This window comes from Lonchura striata, chromosome 26, assembly GCF_046129695.1.
Source record: "Lonchura striata isolate bLonStr1 chromosome 26, bLonStr1.mat, whole genome shotgun sequence".
NCBI lineage: Eukaryota > Metazoa > Chordata > Aves > Passeriformes > Estrildidae > Lonchura > Lonchura striata.
This window is the reverse complement of record NC_134628.1, coordinates 5,313,164-5,329,212: the sequence shown is the minus strand read 5'-3', so window position 1 is coordinate 5,329,212 and position 16,049 is coordinate 5,313,164. Positions and strand designations below refer to the sequence as shown.

Here is a 16,049-nt window from a genome sequence, read left to right as displayed (position 1 = left end):
CCCAACTGCAGAGCTGCAGCAAACATCCCAACTTCTCCGGCCCAACAACCAAGCTGAAGTATGGCCTTTCCCAGCCAGGCTGGAGATTAAGGAAGCCAGGATCAGCCAGGAGCACAGCCAGAGAAGGACAGTTAATGCCCCTCTGCCTCCAGGCTGGTGACACTGCACTTGGAACAGTTTGGGCAGCTTAAAAGGGATGTGGAGAACTGGAAAGGCAGAGAGCTGTCACCACAGTCTGAGCTTGGGGCACAGGTTGATGCTGAAGAGCAGCACTATTGCAGTGACAGCACTTCATTGACACTCTCACTATTACATTTTTTAATAATTCCAAGGGAAAACAAAACAGTAATTTGGGTAAAAATTTATTTTACATACAGACCATTGCAGCTTAACTATTAATCAAGAGAAGTTATTTTCCTTTATAGGAAGTGACCAGCTGGTCTAGAAGTCTAAGCCTGAGAGCTGGGATTTTAATTTGGAAATCAGATTTTTGGGGCAGGTTCCTTCCAAGCACCACTCAATGCAGTGAGGAGCTGCAAACTGCAGTCCAACTGCACTGCACAGTGCTGGAAGCATATTCCCAGAGTCAGTCCAGATCCTTCCCAAGCTGAACTTGCTGAGAAAGATTGTGCCTGAAAGGGTTTGGATGCATTTCCAATATTTTGTTCAGCTCTCAAACTAGAAAGAAAAGTGGTGAAACAGCACAGTCTGTGAAGTACAAAACACTGAGTTACAGGGCAGCAGACACACAGGACAGCAGGAATGGCAGGGACTCTCCTAAGCCAAGAGTTCTACGTGTAGCGGGGCCCTGGCCGGGGTCATTCTCTGGCCCTATTTCAAACAGACAAGAGTACAAAAAATACTTCGACTGATAATTAATTGTACTGAAAACAAACAGTCTACTAAAAAGCAAATCTTACTCTAGGTGCCAATGAGTCCTTAAAAGCAGAGAAGGGGCTGAGGAGCTGCACTTGGGCAGTGTTTCCAGGATCATTCACGCTGCTCCATTTTTACTTTGGGAGGTCTGAGGAAGGTCCTGTTTTTCTTTTCTTTCTTCCCCTTTGTATTTGCCTGGAAATTTCTCCAGCTGTCCACACGACCATCCCGACTTTCCTGGGAACAAGAGGGAGGAAGTGGTGAGTTAACAAGTGCAAGAGCCAAAGCACAGGTAGTACATACCAGTTTCATGAGATCAGTAGCATTTTCTCCTATCCAGCATGCAGCCCCTGACAGGCAGGACACAAGGACACTGGGAAGAGCCAAAGCAGCACAGTGCATTGGAACTACAAGTGAGCTTACACATACCAGTATAAGCATTGTGCTGGTTTCCTGTTTCAGAAACTACCAGATTGGGCTGGGCAGTCCTTACTCTCTACAGAATGCTCAAAGGAAACAAGAAACCTCTCAAATAGAGGTTCGTAATCTGTCAGCCCAAAACATGGCATGTCCTTTCTCTCTCTCAACTCCTCACTCTCCTGGTGCTGCAGATTGGAGGCAGGGAGAACAGAGAAGGGAAATGTACTGCTGCCTTCTCTCATGCTTCTTGCTCACAGTCTCATCACATGAGCACAATGAGAAAAAAAGGTTGCTGGTGCACTCCTCCCCTCCCACTGCCCTAACTGCTGAGCAGCAGAAGCCTTTCCCGAGAAGAAAAAAACCAAACCAAAAAACAGAACCCACATAAAAATACCCTAAACACCCCAGTCTCCCCAAAAAGCCAACCTATGATCTTTACAAGCTGAAGATTTCACAGCAGGCCAGAACAAGTCCAGGAAGGATCCCCTTCACAGCATGTGATCCAGCCACTCCAGGCTCATCTCTGCAATACCAGAGCTGCAGATGGGCTCTGGCTACAGCAGCTGTCTGCTTCCCTGCCCCCTTCCCATGGCAGGATGGGAGAGGGCCCAGCACTAGCAGGGATCTGGATACTGGGGCAACCAGACTGGGAAGTACCACAACAGTCCACACAAACACTTTCCAGATTAGGTTTTAATGGTCACCAGTGACCTGGGATAAGCAGCAATTCTATTTTACAACTAGAGATAAGAATGAACTGCTGACAGAGATGAAAAAATAATATACCTCAATTTACCAGACCTGTTTCTGCATAGGTGATACCAAAGCCCTATTGATGGGCTCTTCTCCACACACATGAGCAAACCCCAGGCTGGTGCAGATCTATTAAATTATCTTACAGACTCACATACAAAAGGTCTCTCATCTCTCTAGGGGCATTCCCTGCAACATGGACAAGAATTGCTGAGGTCTATTCTGTAAGTTCAGCTGCTGAATACCTCAAAGTTCTTCTGCCATTCCCGTTCTCGTTTAGCTTTCTCCTGTGCTTCGATTTCCTCTTCCCTCTGCCGCTTCCTAGAAGGCAAGCCACAAAAGTTATGAACCCACAAGTATCACTTCAGAAAGCAAGCTTTCAAAACATATTGGACAGCTCCTCTAATTTTTTGGCAGATTACAGAAGAAATAAATACACACAACTAAGATAGCACAGCAAATACAATTTGGTTTCAAATTTGGAAGAGCAGCAAGCAGAGAAGATGGTTTGGTCCCACTGATAACAGGCATACAATTAAGGAGGTGGCTTCTCTTGTCCAGCAAAACAAGTTGGACTTCTTCATCCAAGAAGCTGGACATCACTCTAATGCTAAGTGTCTAAAACTGTTGAGGGTACATGTTCTGAGAAGTTAACCACTTCAGCACGCAAAGTACAAATAATACAAATACTTTTCACCTGTAATCAAAAGCAATGTCCTGCAGCCATCTCCCACCTCACTGACCAGCACAGAACCCTGCTGCAGGAAGTGTATTTGCAGTGAGCACTCAGGCAGCATGTGATCAAATCACCTAAAATAGTTCAGGATCACACATGCCACAGGGTATTTCTGGCATTTAAATAAAACTAAAGATCAGTTCTCTGCAAGCTAATAGCATGCAGAATTGTGTTACCATTTCACTGTTGTGGCTGGCCTCCATGTACACATAAGAGAATACAACCATCTAAAAATATATTAACATCTTTAGCACAAGAGGGCAAATTTCCTGTGTGCTTTTCTCAAGTATAGGGCTGTACAACCCATGGGCTAACCAGAGAAAAATCCACATTGTTGGAAATCAGAGTGACAGGACCCTTGTTAGTCTAATCCTAGGTCCTGCTTTTAGCAGGAGGTCAGACCAGATGATCTCCCGAGGTTCATTCCAATTTAGACTATTCTAAGACACTCTGACCCCATATCTTCTGTAAAGAAGCATGAGGTGGAAGAAGAGCTTGAATTGCACAAGTGGAATGCCATTTATACCTTTCATGCATTTCTTTTGCTTCTCTTTCTTTCCTCTTAATTTCCAGTTCAGCAAAGAGCTTCATTGTCTGTTTGTATACAGCTTGTTTGAACTGTAAAACACAAATCCAGTCTTAAAATAATGCCTATGAACACAGTTAAAGTCTGTTTTACATACAAATGTATGAAGCTAAAAAGAAAGCAAACTACAGGTACGTCCACATAACCGCTATCCTGACAATAGCAGCAGGACACAGAAAGGTATAAACCACTGCTGATTAAATTCTGGCCCTAGCACCAGGAAACAACTGCATATTAACCTCATATTAGTCTCATTTTAATTTGTATTCATGAAGCTGTGCCTAAACAGAACTGTTCACTTCAAACCCTCTTATTCTTGGGTTAAGCCTTGCATTGTTACATTTGACAAAAAAAGGCAAAATGGTCACTGTTTTAGAGAGTAATTTTCCAGCAGATCTTCTTGATGTGTTGTAAAAATCTAGCATTGGCTTCCCAGTAGGAAATCAGTATGCTTAAACCAATCTTAATTACTAAAGTAGAGCAACAGACTTCTGAAAAATGAAAAATAGGATGGTTATGGGGTTACTGTGGTGATACCAACAGGAAGAAATTACTTTCCAGGAAAAAAAGAGCGATGAGACTAATGAGGTCAATGTTTGGCAATCACCTATCATTGTTACAGCCTCTCATTTGGCTGCAGTTCTCCAGACTAGAACCCAGGTAAAAAGAAATAAGTTATGCCACGCCATTTCTAATACAAGTGGTTTGTTGCAGAACAGCACATCTGTCCCTCACTACTACAGGAATGAAACAGCTCTCATTAAAAAGTCAGAAGCTCATTTTAGCCAGTCTGCAGTGAGTGCTACACGTGCCTCTGACAGCAGCAGCAATGCCACAGCTCCAGCAGTCAGAAGACAAGAAATGCAATTCAAAAAAGAGTGCATGATGCACAAGCAATGAAGACTTGTTTTGAGAAAAGAACAGGGTATTTTGATCTATATAATCTCACAATAAATTTACTCTTTATACTACAGTGAAGCTATTTTCCAGGTATCACCTGATACGATACTCTACATTGGCTAAGCAGAATTTGTCCTTCTGTAAATGTAAGGAATTACAACATTAGCAAGTCTAATTAATACTTCTGTACTGGCTTTCAATCTTAATTCCTCAAAACACATTTTGTACTCTCCAGTTTCTCTGAACATAGAATGACTTACAACTTCAGGATCATCCTCCTCTACAGTTGGAGGTTTTCCATCCTTCTTCAGCTGCTTCTTTTTTTCTTTCACCTAATGATTAAGAACAAGAATAAGAGCCTTAAAAATTTAATGGAGCTTACATAATTTTATCCAAGTGGTTCTGCATTTCTATTCCAATGTACAGAAAGTGCTCTGTTCTTGATTGATGTTTTGTTTTGCACGAAACCCTCCTAGGCCCGAATACATACAAGATTACTATCACATGAACTGTAGTAATTAAAAATACAGTGTTGGATACTATTCCTTCAAAATAATCCCTTTTGGTTTCTTGATCTATATATTGAATATATCTTGAATATATTCTTATTCAATATACACCATCCAAACCAGCAGGAAGTTTATTTTGCTTCATGATATTCAAGTGACTAACAACAAAGAGAACATCAAGTGTTCCTTGTGTTAAGAGTATCTGAGTTCTCTCATATCATCTGTTTCCTCAAGCTTTCTGTATTTTAATCCACCCACATCACTCTAACTTCTTGGCCAATGCAATCCAAGCTCTTTTTCTTATCTTATAGGTCAATATTCCCCAAACTTCTCAGTCTCCTGCTGTCACCACCTATTCTCTTCCACCTACACATATCTGAACTGCATCATTCATTCACAGACTTGGAAAAAAATATTTAGGTCAGATCATGTGGTCTGACCTGATTATTTTAAGTACTGAATTTCACTGAATTATCTTGCACTGAGCTCAACAGCAGTCCTGGACACAGCAGGCTTGTTTCTGCTGTGAAGAGCTTGCAGCCCACCTGCACAGTGCCATTACAAGGTTTGCTCAGTTTAGTGGCCTAAACATGAAGCAAGTGTACCAAAAAAGCAAAATATGAATTATTGATTACCACTCAGTCCCAAGTCTGGACATTCCCATAGAATACTCACAGTGTGTTCCACATATTCTTTTCCTGCCTGTATCACATCCAAGGCTCTCTTCTTTTGCTCCTGATCTAGCAGCAGTTTGTAAGCTTTATCTACAGCTAACAAAAAACATCAATATTAATAGCACCAGTAGTCATGTTCACAAGGCATCACAAGACTGCTACTTGTTGGCATTACTAATTTGCTTCTAGAATTTGTGGAGGTCATTTGTTTGGCAGTCTGTTTTAGTTGGTTTTTAATTTTTTTTTTATTAAATACATCAAGGAAAGTGGTAACACAATTAGTTGAATTAGTTTTGGGGTACAGTAATGGCAGGAACTGTCTGATACCTGCTGGAGGGAGCAGGTGAAAGCATCATTTCTCCCAGCTGTAGATATGGGCATGAAGACCTTATTGTGATTATCTGACTGCACAGCATACACCTAAAACTATCACTCTACTTCAGTCCTATGGTCTTTGAATAAAATCTAATGCACAGAATAAACAGTTTTTCTTGAACAATCCCAAAACTCCACGGAGATGTCTGTCCCTGTTGTGACACAGCAATGGCATTGTTGCCACCTAGTGCCACCTGCTGAAACGCCACCACCTCACACAGTTGCTGCTACCACAGCTGCTTTTGCCCCAGCTAAAGCACCTCTGCAGCAACCCCTCTGTCCCCTCCACCCCATAAATTCTTAAACCAGTGCCAGAAAAGCTGCAACTAGTAACCCAGAGCAGGCAGAGAAAGAGTATTACCTTCAAACGCCTTCTGAGCTCTATCTGCATCATCTTGGTTTTTGTCTGGGTGCACCAATATTGACAGCTGCAAGAAAAAGGATCTTGCTATCAAGATCAAGGCAAAAGATGAAGAGTATTTCAGAGATTTTTGAGAGAAAGGAAATAGAAAGAATCCAAAGAGATCATATTCATTTGTACATGGACAAACCAGCTGACCACATGCAGGAGTATGTGCCAGTATGAGCTGACAGAACAAACAATCCCTGTAACAAACAGGCTGCCCAAGAAAAGCTGCAGCTTGTGATGAGAGGAACAATTTAACACTCCTCAGCTAATATGAACCCCTTGGTCATCAATGATATGTATCCTTGGTCTTGACAAGAAACAAACATAAAAAGATTATCCTCAACCAAAGTCTCTCATAAAGTTCTCCAGCATGGCCAAGGCTGTCCAAACACCAAACGATTTAAGAGTGGTCATTTTTTCCTTAGGCTACATTATTGGAAGTTAAGAAAACTCCTGCCTGTACTCTACCTGGCAGAGACAGGAGATAGATCACTACCATCCTGAGAGCAACCTTAGCTGGGCTGGGAACCACATCCTCCACATTCCATTTTCAGAAAGTTATTTCAAACTTTCCCCATATGGCTTATTTTTAATTGTTTTTCATATATATAGACATTTTATTTTTGCCATTGCTGTACAGAGCAGCAACTAAAACTGCTTTAGTGTTGAAGAATACAAAATAACTACTTTTGGAACTGTACAGATGCCAGTTTATAGCTACCAGGAAAGTTTGCCTTCAGTCCTGAACAGATTTACTTCAGCCAGTGCTTTTTTCCCCCCTTTGTTGGCTGTTCCACATTCTGCACTTGGGTGCTTGATGCACAATTCAATGCACAATTCCATGCACATTTTTCATTTCATTACCCTGAATTCAGAACATCTCCCTGTAGTGTTTTACCAGCCAAAAGCTGAGAATATCATACTTTATTGTCTTGCAGAAGTGAGAAGCCACCAACAGACCACAAAGTTATCCCTCTCACTTCCCACATACAGGAAGAGCCCATATCCTGTTCCTCTGCCACCCAGCATCCTCCTATCTAAAGACACTCACACCATGAATTCAGGTGGAGGTTTCAGCCCTCCAAACACTATTTCTTTGTTGTATGCACTGATTAAACTCAAAATTTTTCCTGCAGGTCTGTCAGCAGAGGCAGGCTGGGGTAATGCTTCCTGTGCTGCAGGGCTGCCTCTTTCCCAGGTAACCGAGCCACTAAAAATGACGATGGAAATTCTTAAAGAAACCTCAGAGAAAACCTGGATCCAAGTCCATATATTTGAGAAAAATACCTTTTGATCTTCCTTTTGAACTCAAGTTCAAGAGGCTGATTATACATGGCTATATCAGCTGGCAATAGCCCCATCACACATGGCACTGGCAAGGCAGCCTATCATGCTTGTACCAGGGACACTGCTGCAGCTCTCCTCTTGTTGATACAAGCATTGTTCTATGCATTTCTGCCAAAAATAGACACTCCTCTACCCAGATACAGCTTTACTACCATTTTTCTTGTATCCACACCCAGCTGCACAATCTCTCCAGCACTTTTAGCTCCCCTCCACAAACTTTTGAGTGCAAAAGTTGAATACCTGTCGGAATCTTTTCTTTATCTCTTCATCTGTGGCTTCAGGATCCATCTGCAGCACCTAAAAGAGACCAGGAAAGCAGAGCAAGTTTGATGCTGCTCTCCAAGTTTCAGGGTCCTGTCAGCAAGCTCGAACACTCTCATGAGGAGTGGCTGAAGTCACTTGGTTTGTTCAGGAGGCTGAGGGGAGAACTCAATACACTCTTAAACATCATTCCAAGGGGCAGCTCAGGGGCAGGTACTGACCTCCTCACTCTCATGATCAATGACAGGACATGAGGAAACTGCATGAAAATTAGTCAGGGGAGGTTTAAGTTGGAGATCAGGGAAAGGCTCTTTCCCCAGAGGGTGCTGGGCACTGACCAGGCTCCCCAGAGAATGGGCACTGCCCCGAGGCTGCCAGAGCTCCAGGAGTGTTTGAACAGCACTCCCAGAGATGCACAGGGTGGGGCTGTTGGGGTGTCTGTGCATGGCCAGGGGTTGGACCCAAGGATCCTGATGGGTGCCTTTCAACCCAGCATATTCTGTGATTCTGTAACACTTGCTTCACTGGCACACACCAGAAAGCTTGCCCCAAAACTACATGAATTTTCACCCAGTAAAACAAACATTTCACAATCTTGACATTTGTGACACTACTTTTAGCAATGCTAGATTCCTCTGGCTATGGCAGTATGCTTTCTATGTTCAAGTCTTGTGCAGACAGCTACGATCCATAAATTGGTCTGAGCCTTCAACCAGTCCTGCAGCAATGCTCAGTCTGACAGAGACTAAAGCATATGGTGGCCTGGGGACAATGTCAGGTCACTCATAACTTAGAATGTTGGACAGGAAACATACTACTTTATAAGAATTTATTAATTCTATTATTTTGAAAGAAGACTGTAGAGTTTTACTGTTTGGTTTCCATGAGTGACACCACTTGTTAATTGAACTTTACAGATGTGGCAGAGTTTAGGAACTCCTTTGTGAATTAATTTACTGAATACAAGATTTTAGCAACAAGTGAGCAGATGCTGGTCTGATTCTAAGAATCTGTAAATAAAAAGCAGTCTCCCACAGGAAAGCTACAGTCTACTCTGAAACAGCTTTCTAAATTTACTCTTTAAGTACTAAGACCTATACAAAACTGATCATTGTCAAAGTGAACCTGCTGACCAGCCCTCAACTGGGACTACAAAAAGCACCTGAGGCTTGAAAAAGGCAGCAAAGATGACACCAGGAAGGAAAATGACCAGGGAAAGCCAACTCCAGATGAACGCAATATTGTTTATTTACTGCCTTCCTCAGGCTTTCCTACTTGTTATGACTTTATAACTGACAATGGTTCCTCAAAGACTACTCACTACTGTGACCACTGAGACCTCTTCTTACTCTATCCACCATACAAGTTCAGTGGGATGAACACTCAAAATAAAGCACACAACTACAAATGCTGAATTAAGAGAGCTATGACCAGAACCTGCCAAGCTACTACCTTCCTCTTCAGAAAATACCCATCCAAATCTTCCAGTGCTGCTGTATGAGGGAAATGTGACAATGTACAGTTTGTCCTGCCATCAAACACTGAGAAAGAGAGTGAGCACATATACACCATCCTGCTCTCCTCTGCAAACCTTCTGCACAGTAATCTGTACCCAGAGAAATTTCTTCTTTCCTTATAAATACTCAACAATCAGGAAACTCACACATCAATTCAGAAATGAGGATAGAATGTTCAAACTAACCTCAAAAGGGTTCAAGTTGAAATATGAAGATCCAGGTCGGGTCAGCCGGTCAATTTGGTTTTTTGATGTTAAAACAGAGTCTCGTTTTTCAATTTGCTTTACCTGAAGAACAAGAGAGACCTGTATCAACTGACCATCACAACCTCTTTATTTATTCCTCTGTACTACAGCTCATAATGCCCCTTGCTTACCCCAAGCCTGTAGTTATTTTCTCAAGCACGAGCAGCACATATTTTTTAGCCCTTCCTACAGCCAACAGTATTTTCAACATCACATTTTACCTATAAAAAATACTGCAGAATAGTTCTGTTTATTTCTTCTAAGGCCTGCTCTACAGCTGTGCCTTCCCTCCTCTCCATGCACCTCCAGCACTTCCGTCGCTGTGATGCCTTGGAAACCACGGCATTATTTTAACCCGTTGTTGGCAGTGCAGCCCTTCAAACACGTTAAATGACACTGATGCAGACACACAAATCCGCTTTACTTTGACTACGGGTTATTCAGCTCAGTTTTTGCCCTTCACAGTACCACGCCGAACCAAAGCATGCATTTCTACTTAACGTTCACTTTTATTTGAAGAAATATCCAGCGAACTTGCACGGCCTCAGAACCCCCGCTCAGGCCGCACCCCGGGGCCCGGCAGCCGGAGAGGGGCCCCGGTGACAGCCTGCCCACAGCCAGGCCGAGCAGGACGGGAGCGCACGGCTCCCGCCGGGCTCAGCGCAGCGGAACGAGGGCCGACCGCGGCCCCAGCCCCGGGCACCACCAGGGCTGAGGGAGGGCCGGAGCGAGCACCAACCCACCCCGACAGCGGCTCCGCCCGTCCCGCCCGCCGGCGGCCCCCGGCCCCGCGGCAGCCCGTGTCCGCGCGGTGCCGGGGCCGGGCGGTACCGGGGGCGGGCGGTACCTCGTTGTAGAAGGTCAGGAACGCGTCCTCGGCCGCGCCCGCGCCGGGCCCCGCCGCCGCCATCGCCACCCACACGTGACCGCGCCGTCACCACACGTGACCACGGCGCGCGCCGCAGCGGTAGGCCCCGCCCCGACTCGTGACGTCACACGCACCACCCCGCCCCCGCGGGGCTCTGGGGGCGGGAGGAGGGCGGGGCCGCGGCCGCGCAGGCGCGGCGGGAGGAGGGCGGGGCCGCGGCCGCGCAGGCGCGGCGGGAGGAGGGCGGGGCCGCGGCCGCGCAGGCGCGGCGGGAGGAGGGCGGGGCCGCGGCCGCGCAGGCGCGGCGGGAGGAGGGCGGGGCCGCGGCCGCGCAGGCGCGGCGGGGCGGGGCGGGCGCGCCCGGCCCGTCCGGCGCTCCAAGGGCAGGCGGCGATGGCGGCCGTGGCGGCGCTGGCGGCGCGGGGCGGCCTGCGCGGGGCTCTGCTGGCACAGCAGCAGCGCTGGAGCTCGGGATCGGGCGCCGACCAGGTGGGTGTGCCGAGAGTGCCCCTTCTGCCCTGCGTCTGACCGTCCCTTTGTCCGTCCTCCGCTCTGCCCTTCTGTCTGACTGTCCCTATGTCCCTCCGTCCGTCACTCTGTCGCTCTGTCCTTCCGCGCTCACCGCCGTCTCTCCCGCAGCTGGGCGAGCTGGGTAAAGGCGCTGGGAAGGGCGGCGGCGGCGGCGGCTCCATCCGCGAGGCCGGCGGCGCCTTCGGGAAGAAGCAGGCGGCCGAGGAGGAGCGGTACTTCAGGTGAGCGGGGCCCGGGGCCTGTGCAGCCGCTCCCGCGGGCCCGGGGCACGGCCCGGCCGGCCTCTCCGAGCCCTCGGCTGCGGGGCTGCACCTCCTGCCGTCCTCTCTTGCAGGGAAAAGGAACGCGAGCAGCTCTCTGCCTTACGGAAGCACCACGAGGAAGAGATCCACCACCACCAGAAAGAGATTGAGCGTCTGCAGAAAGAAATCGAGCGCCATAAGCATAAGATCAAGCAGCTTAAAGATGACTAAGCTGGTGCTGTTGTTGAATGTGCATGGCCAATACTGATCATGGTGTAAAACAGCGTGAAGACTGTATTTTTTGGTCAACATAATCCAAATCCATACAATTATGGTCTGCAACAACATCAAATAAACTACTCAGTCTCACTTTCTTGCCAGTAACTGTTCAATGAAAACAAAAACAACCAACCTCACTATCTTGTTTTAAACTTCAATTTTTTCCAAAGTAAGGCTGCACTCTTGAGTAGGCAGAACTGAGCTATTGTTTTTTTAGATTTGTGTGAAAGAAATGACCATTTGTGCCTGGTGGGGTAACTTTAAAACAAGAAGAGTTGGGGGAAACGGTACCTGTAGCAATCCATTGGCAGAGAAGTAACTTTGTTTCAAGTAAAATGTCTATGTGGCATAGAGGGCTGTTACCCCACTGAACTAGCAGATCACAAAAAAAAAAATTAAGGTTCACTTGTTGCACTTAGTGTTTAGTGCCATAAAGTGAAAGAGGAAAATAGTATTCATAAACTGAGAGAGCAAAATAGCATTCAAAGTTATGCTGGTGTCACTTGTGGCCCTAGTCCCTGGAGCAATACAGCTGAGATCCTGACTTCTTTGTGAATGTTCTTTTCCACAGCGACTTTAAGTACCCAGTAGATTAGTTTTTTTTACTGTTTCAACTTCTGTGTTCTTTAGTTAAGTCTCTTTCCAACAAAGCATGGCTTAAGACTAATTTTATGCAGTTTCAATCACTTTTGCCATTTTAATGTAGGAAGGAAACTCATCATAAAATACCCAGTAAGTGACCTGAAACAATGTGGCCTTACTGCAGTAAGCACTGACAAGAAGGGGACTTTATGTATCAACAGGCAGGTAAGAAAAGAGTTTTTCTGTCATACCTGTTATGTCTGTAAATCTGCCCAAACAGGGTTAATGTGCAGCACTGGTGAAAGCTGCTTGTTACAGTCAGTGAAGGGTGGCAGCGACATTGACTGGGTGGGTCCGTGCCTGGAACTGCCCTGTCTGAAAGTGCAGGAGGCAAATGATGCCTTTGATGTTGAAAGTGGTTTACAAGGGTGTGACTGCCTGGCTGAAGGTGTCCCAGTTTCTCCTGTGTTCCCTGATACATCCCCAGCCAGCTGCTCCCTTGGGGCTGCCCTCACCTGGTGAATATTGCAGGTAGTGGCACATTTATCTGCAGAGTGAGTGACACCACTGTCACTCTAATGTCCTTAAACCCTCTTCTTCAATGAATATGTCACCCATGTGATGAGCCCTGGAAGAGAGGCTATGGAGTGTCCTTGCCTGGCCATGCTCAGTCTGTGGTGTGGTGAGTTCTGCCAAGGCTGTGTGCAGAGCTTCCTGTGGGCTTTGTTCCTTTTATTTGGGGCTAATTAACAAATTACAAGCACCCTCCCCACCTCTCTGAACCTGGTGAGATGAACTGAGTCATGAAAAGCAATATACTATTGGGTTTGGGTTATAACTATTTAAAAATCCATTTTTTTGCCTTTTTCAGAATGTTTTTCCAGGGTTGGCTTCCCCAAAAGTTGCAGAGTCACTAGTGAGAAGTTTGGCACTAACAGCTTCAGTGAACTGTGGAGAGCTGACATAAATATTAGGCCAACTCTGTATTCAGAAAGGAACAGATGAGGGTTTAAATTCACATCTCTGGGTTTTATTCTGCATTTTGGTGTACTAACTATGCCATGTAAACTCAGCCACAGAGCCTCTGCCCAAGCACCTGTAAGGGGGAGGATTTGCTATGAGACTGGGAATGCAGAGATTTGGACCTTTGTACCACTGCTGAATTCCCTCAGGGCTGCAGTGTGCAAGTCAGTACCTTGCTACACCACAGAGCTTTCTTGCCCACCAGCAAATGACATGAACATTTAAATGACTTGCAGCAAGCAGTTTGGGTTCACTCACCACTTCCAGGGCCTGTGGATGGAGAGATGCCAGCTACAGACTGTTTGCTGCAGGATTCCAGAGCAGGAATGCCGGGGAGTAAAATAAGATTATACCTCAGACTGGGTGGTTGCTGGGGAGTTAAAAAGGCACAAGTTGTCAAGAGACCTTTCCAGGATTCCCCCTCAGTCTGTGCAAGCTGGAAGACAGGGCTTAGTTTTCTTTTGGAAAGCAACAAACATCTGCCATCTAATTCTGGTTCAGAGCAACCAAAACCCAAAGCTGATGTTTGAAACAGGTAAGGCTGCAAGGATAGTGCTGAACTCACATCACAGGCCACAGAGGGACTAATTGTTCTGGGTTTCCTCAATTGCTCTGGAATGGCTGATGGCATGACTAGTCCCCTGCTTTGTCCCCCAGGCACAGGGGTACACAAAGGAAGGGATTCTTCTCTCTTCTCTGCCAGAACTGGTGCATCTTGATTATTTGCTAGTTCTTCAGGGTTGGATTGACCCTATTCACAACACCCTGACTTCCCATAGCCACCTACAGTGCAGCTCCATGAAGAGTTTCACTTCTTGGAGCAGATGCTTATCCTTAACACCAGATCCTCTGTCTGTACTGTGCTTCAAAAGATCACAGCCCAGCACTACTTAGCTACTGCAGGAGAAAGAAAAGTGCAATTTATTTTCAGCTAAAACTGAGCTGGTGATTTTTGCTGCAGCAAACAGAAGCTATTTCCCAAGTTGCTTGGTTTCTGCTGCATCCTACACAAATGTGATGGAAATTGCAAATAATCCTTGGCTCAGGGGTGGGGGAAAAAAATGAAAAGAAAGGAACGTGAGATCCAAGATCTTTAGCAAGCTGGTTTTAATGCAAGGCACCCAGGTAGCCCAGTCTGGTCTCTTTGGGCCTTTTTGTCACACTCAACCTTCCCACTCCAGAGCAGATAAAGGGAAAGAGGCAAGACAAAGACAAAGCACATGTGTGTGTTTTCCTAAAAATCAACTACACTGCCTGTGTGAGGCAAAATAAACATATGTGCACAGGGTAATAACAGTAGCATGGCCTCTGCAGGCAGAAATTTTTCTGAGCATTTCCCTGTTGTAGAGGTCGTGGAACACACTGAGGGCGCTCAGAAAGTTTCTTACTGATAAATAAAGCTTGAAGATTTTTAAGACAGACCTCCCCCTGAAAGCCTGGGATTTAGCAAACATGTAGGAGCTGTTCTCTGAGAGCTCCAGAGAACAAGGTATTTACTGGAGGTGGGCACATCTGTAATATATCATCCATTATATGCTGCACACTAATGATTGGTCAGGGTAAGAAGTCTAGAGCATCAGGAAATGTAATATTCCATCTATAAGTTAACAGCTCACCTACAAATTACATCAGATTCAACTCTGTCATCTTGCCATTGATGTGGAACACCCAGGAATTTCAGCCCAGTGTGGAAGGGAAGCGACAGACTGATGGGAACACGCTGAGCTTCAGCAACCTCTGGCCACTGAACACAGGAAAATGCCAACAAGTTGTAAGTGGAAAAGCTGGATCCCTTCACTTTGCTCTGTCCCCAAAGGGGTGCTGAAGGAGCAGAGCAGGGCAGCCTCCTTGCCAGGCAGGCTCTCCCTCTGCATGGTCAGGGCATCCTCCCCTCCCAGCTCTCAGCAGCTGAGATTAATCCTCTCCTTGGTTCCAAAACAAATTTATTTTGTCTTGGCCCAGGACTAAATCAGATCTTGCATGTACCTGTTCAGCTCCCATCACAGAGAGCTGTAACTAGTCGCATTCTGGGATTTTCTAGCAAAGATTAAAATTGAGAAATCTATCCAAAATTTAAATTACATCATCTCAGAGCATCTAGGGCCTCCTCTCAGGCATTGCTTGCCGTCTGGCACTAACCCAAATACCTGCAGGCTATAGCTTCTTCCTGGCTAGAGGTGTCAGATCATTTTGGGCTGAGGCTGTAGTGTGTAACATGAGACCAAAGAACAAAGCAGTGCAAAGCACACATAACCTAGGGTGGGAGTTGCTAGAGATATTCCGGAAATTATTCTCAAGATACATTTTGCTTATTAGCCTCATCATGTTCAGTTGCCAGCTGACAGGACATATGTCATTATACTTCATTATTCATTCCTAGTTACTATATTATAAAATATTTAAGAGCTTTACAGGACATTTTTAAGCACCCCTAATAATGTTAAGTTCCCTCAATTCCTCTCAATATTTGTATTGTGAGAACTCCTTTAACCCATCATTCTTAACTACCAGAAAAAAACACTGCAGTGAACTGGGATGGACAAGGCAATGAATGATTACCCCTCTTTCCATCTCTACACCACAGTAGACCCAATACCCAGCACTGAAAAGCTGGCTCTACTGCCAGATCTCAAGAGGGAAGTCACTGAGGCACTGCCAATTCTACAAGAGAAGCAGCATGTCTGTCACCAGACAGGTTCAGCAAGACAGACTGAACACCTCCAGAATCTGTCTCCAGCTTCTGACTTGGAAACATTGGACATAACATACCACATTTCCACAAGTCCCACATCACCAGTGGTGGGACATCACACATACGATAGTCACCACACAGACACATGCCATCTTTAGGAAAGTAATTTTGGGGTGAAAGTACTGAAGATCCTTCTCTGAGAATACATGAGCTGTTACTTTTGT

At 45.6% G+C, this 16,049-nt stretch overlaps 2 protein-coding genes across 2 annotated transcripts; one reads left to right on the top strand and one right to left on the bottom strand.

Moving 5' to 3' along the window:
- Positions 1 to 345: 345 nt before the first annotated feature.
- On the bottom strand, positions 346 to 10,586 carry DNAJC8 (DnaJ heat shock protein family (Hsp40) member C8). The gene is made up of 9 exons (XM_021554832.3): positions 10,456 to 10,586; positions 9,549 to 9,650; positions 7,826 to 7,882; positions 6,191 to 6,257; positions 5,456 to 5,550; positions 4,532 to 4,603; positions 3,312 to 3,403; positions 2,295 to 2,370; positions 346 to 1,113 (listed from the first exon to the last, which is right to left on the bottom strand). The coding sequence occupies exons 1-9, from the start codon at positions 10,516 to 10,518 to the stop codon at positions 991 to 993; spliced, it is 747 nt and encodes a 248-aa protein (XP_021410507.1). The 5' UTR covers positions 10,519 to 10,586; the 3' UTR covers positions 346 to 990.
- A 249-nt stretch (positions 10,587 to 10,835) lies between these two features.
- Positions 10,836 to 11,618, top strand: ATP5IF1 (ATP synthase inhibitory factor subunit 1). Its single transcript, XM_021554758.3, has 3 exons — positions 10,836 to 10,965; positions 11,116 to 11,228; positions 11,342 to 11,618. The coding sequence occupies exons 1-3, from the start codon at positions 10,870 to 10,872 to the stop codon at positions 11,478 to 11,480; spliced, it is 348 nt and encodes a 115-aa protein (XP_021410433.1). The 5' UTR covers positions 10,836 to 10,869; the 3' UTR covers positions 11,481 to 11,618.
- The last annotated feature ends 4,431 nt before the right edge of the window (positions 11,619 to 16,049 follow it).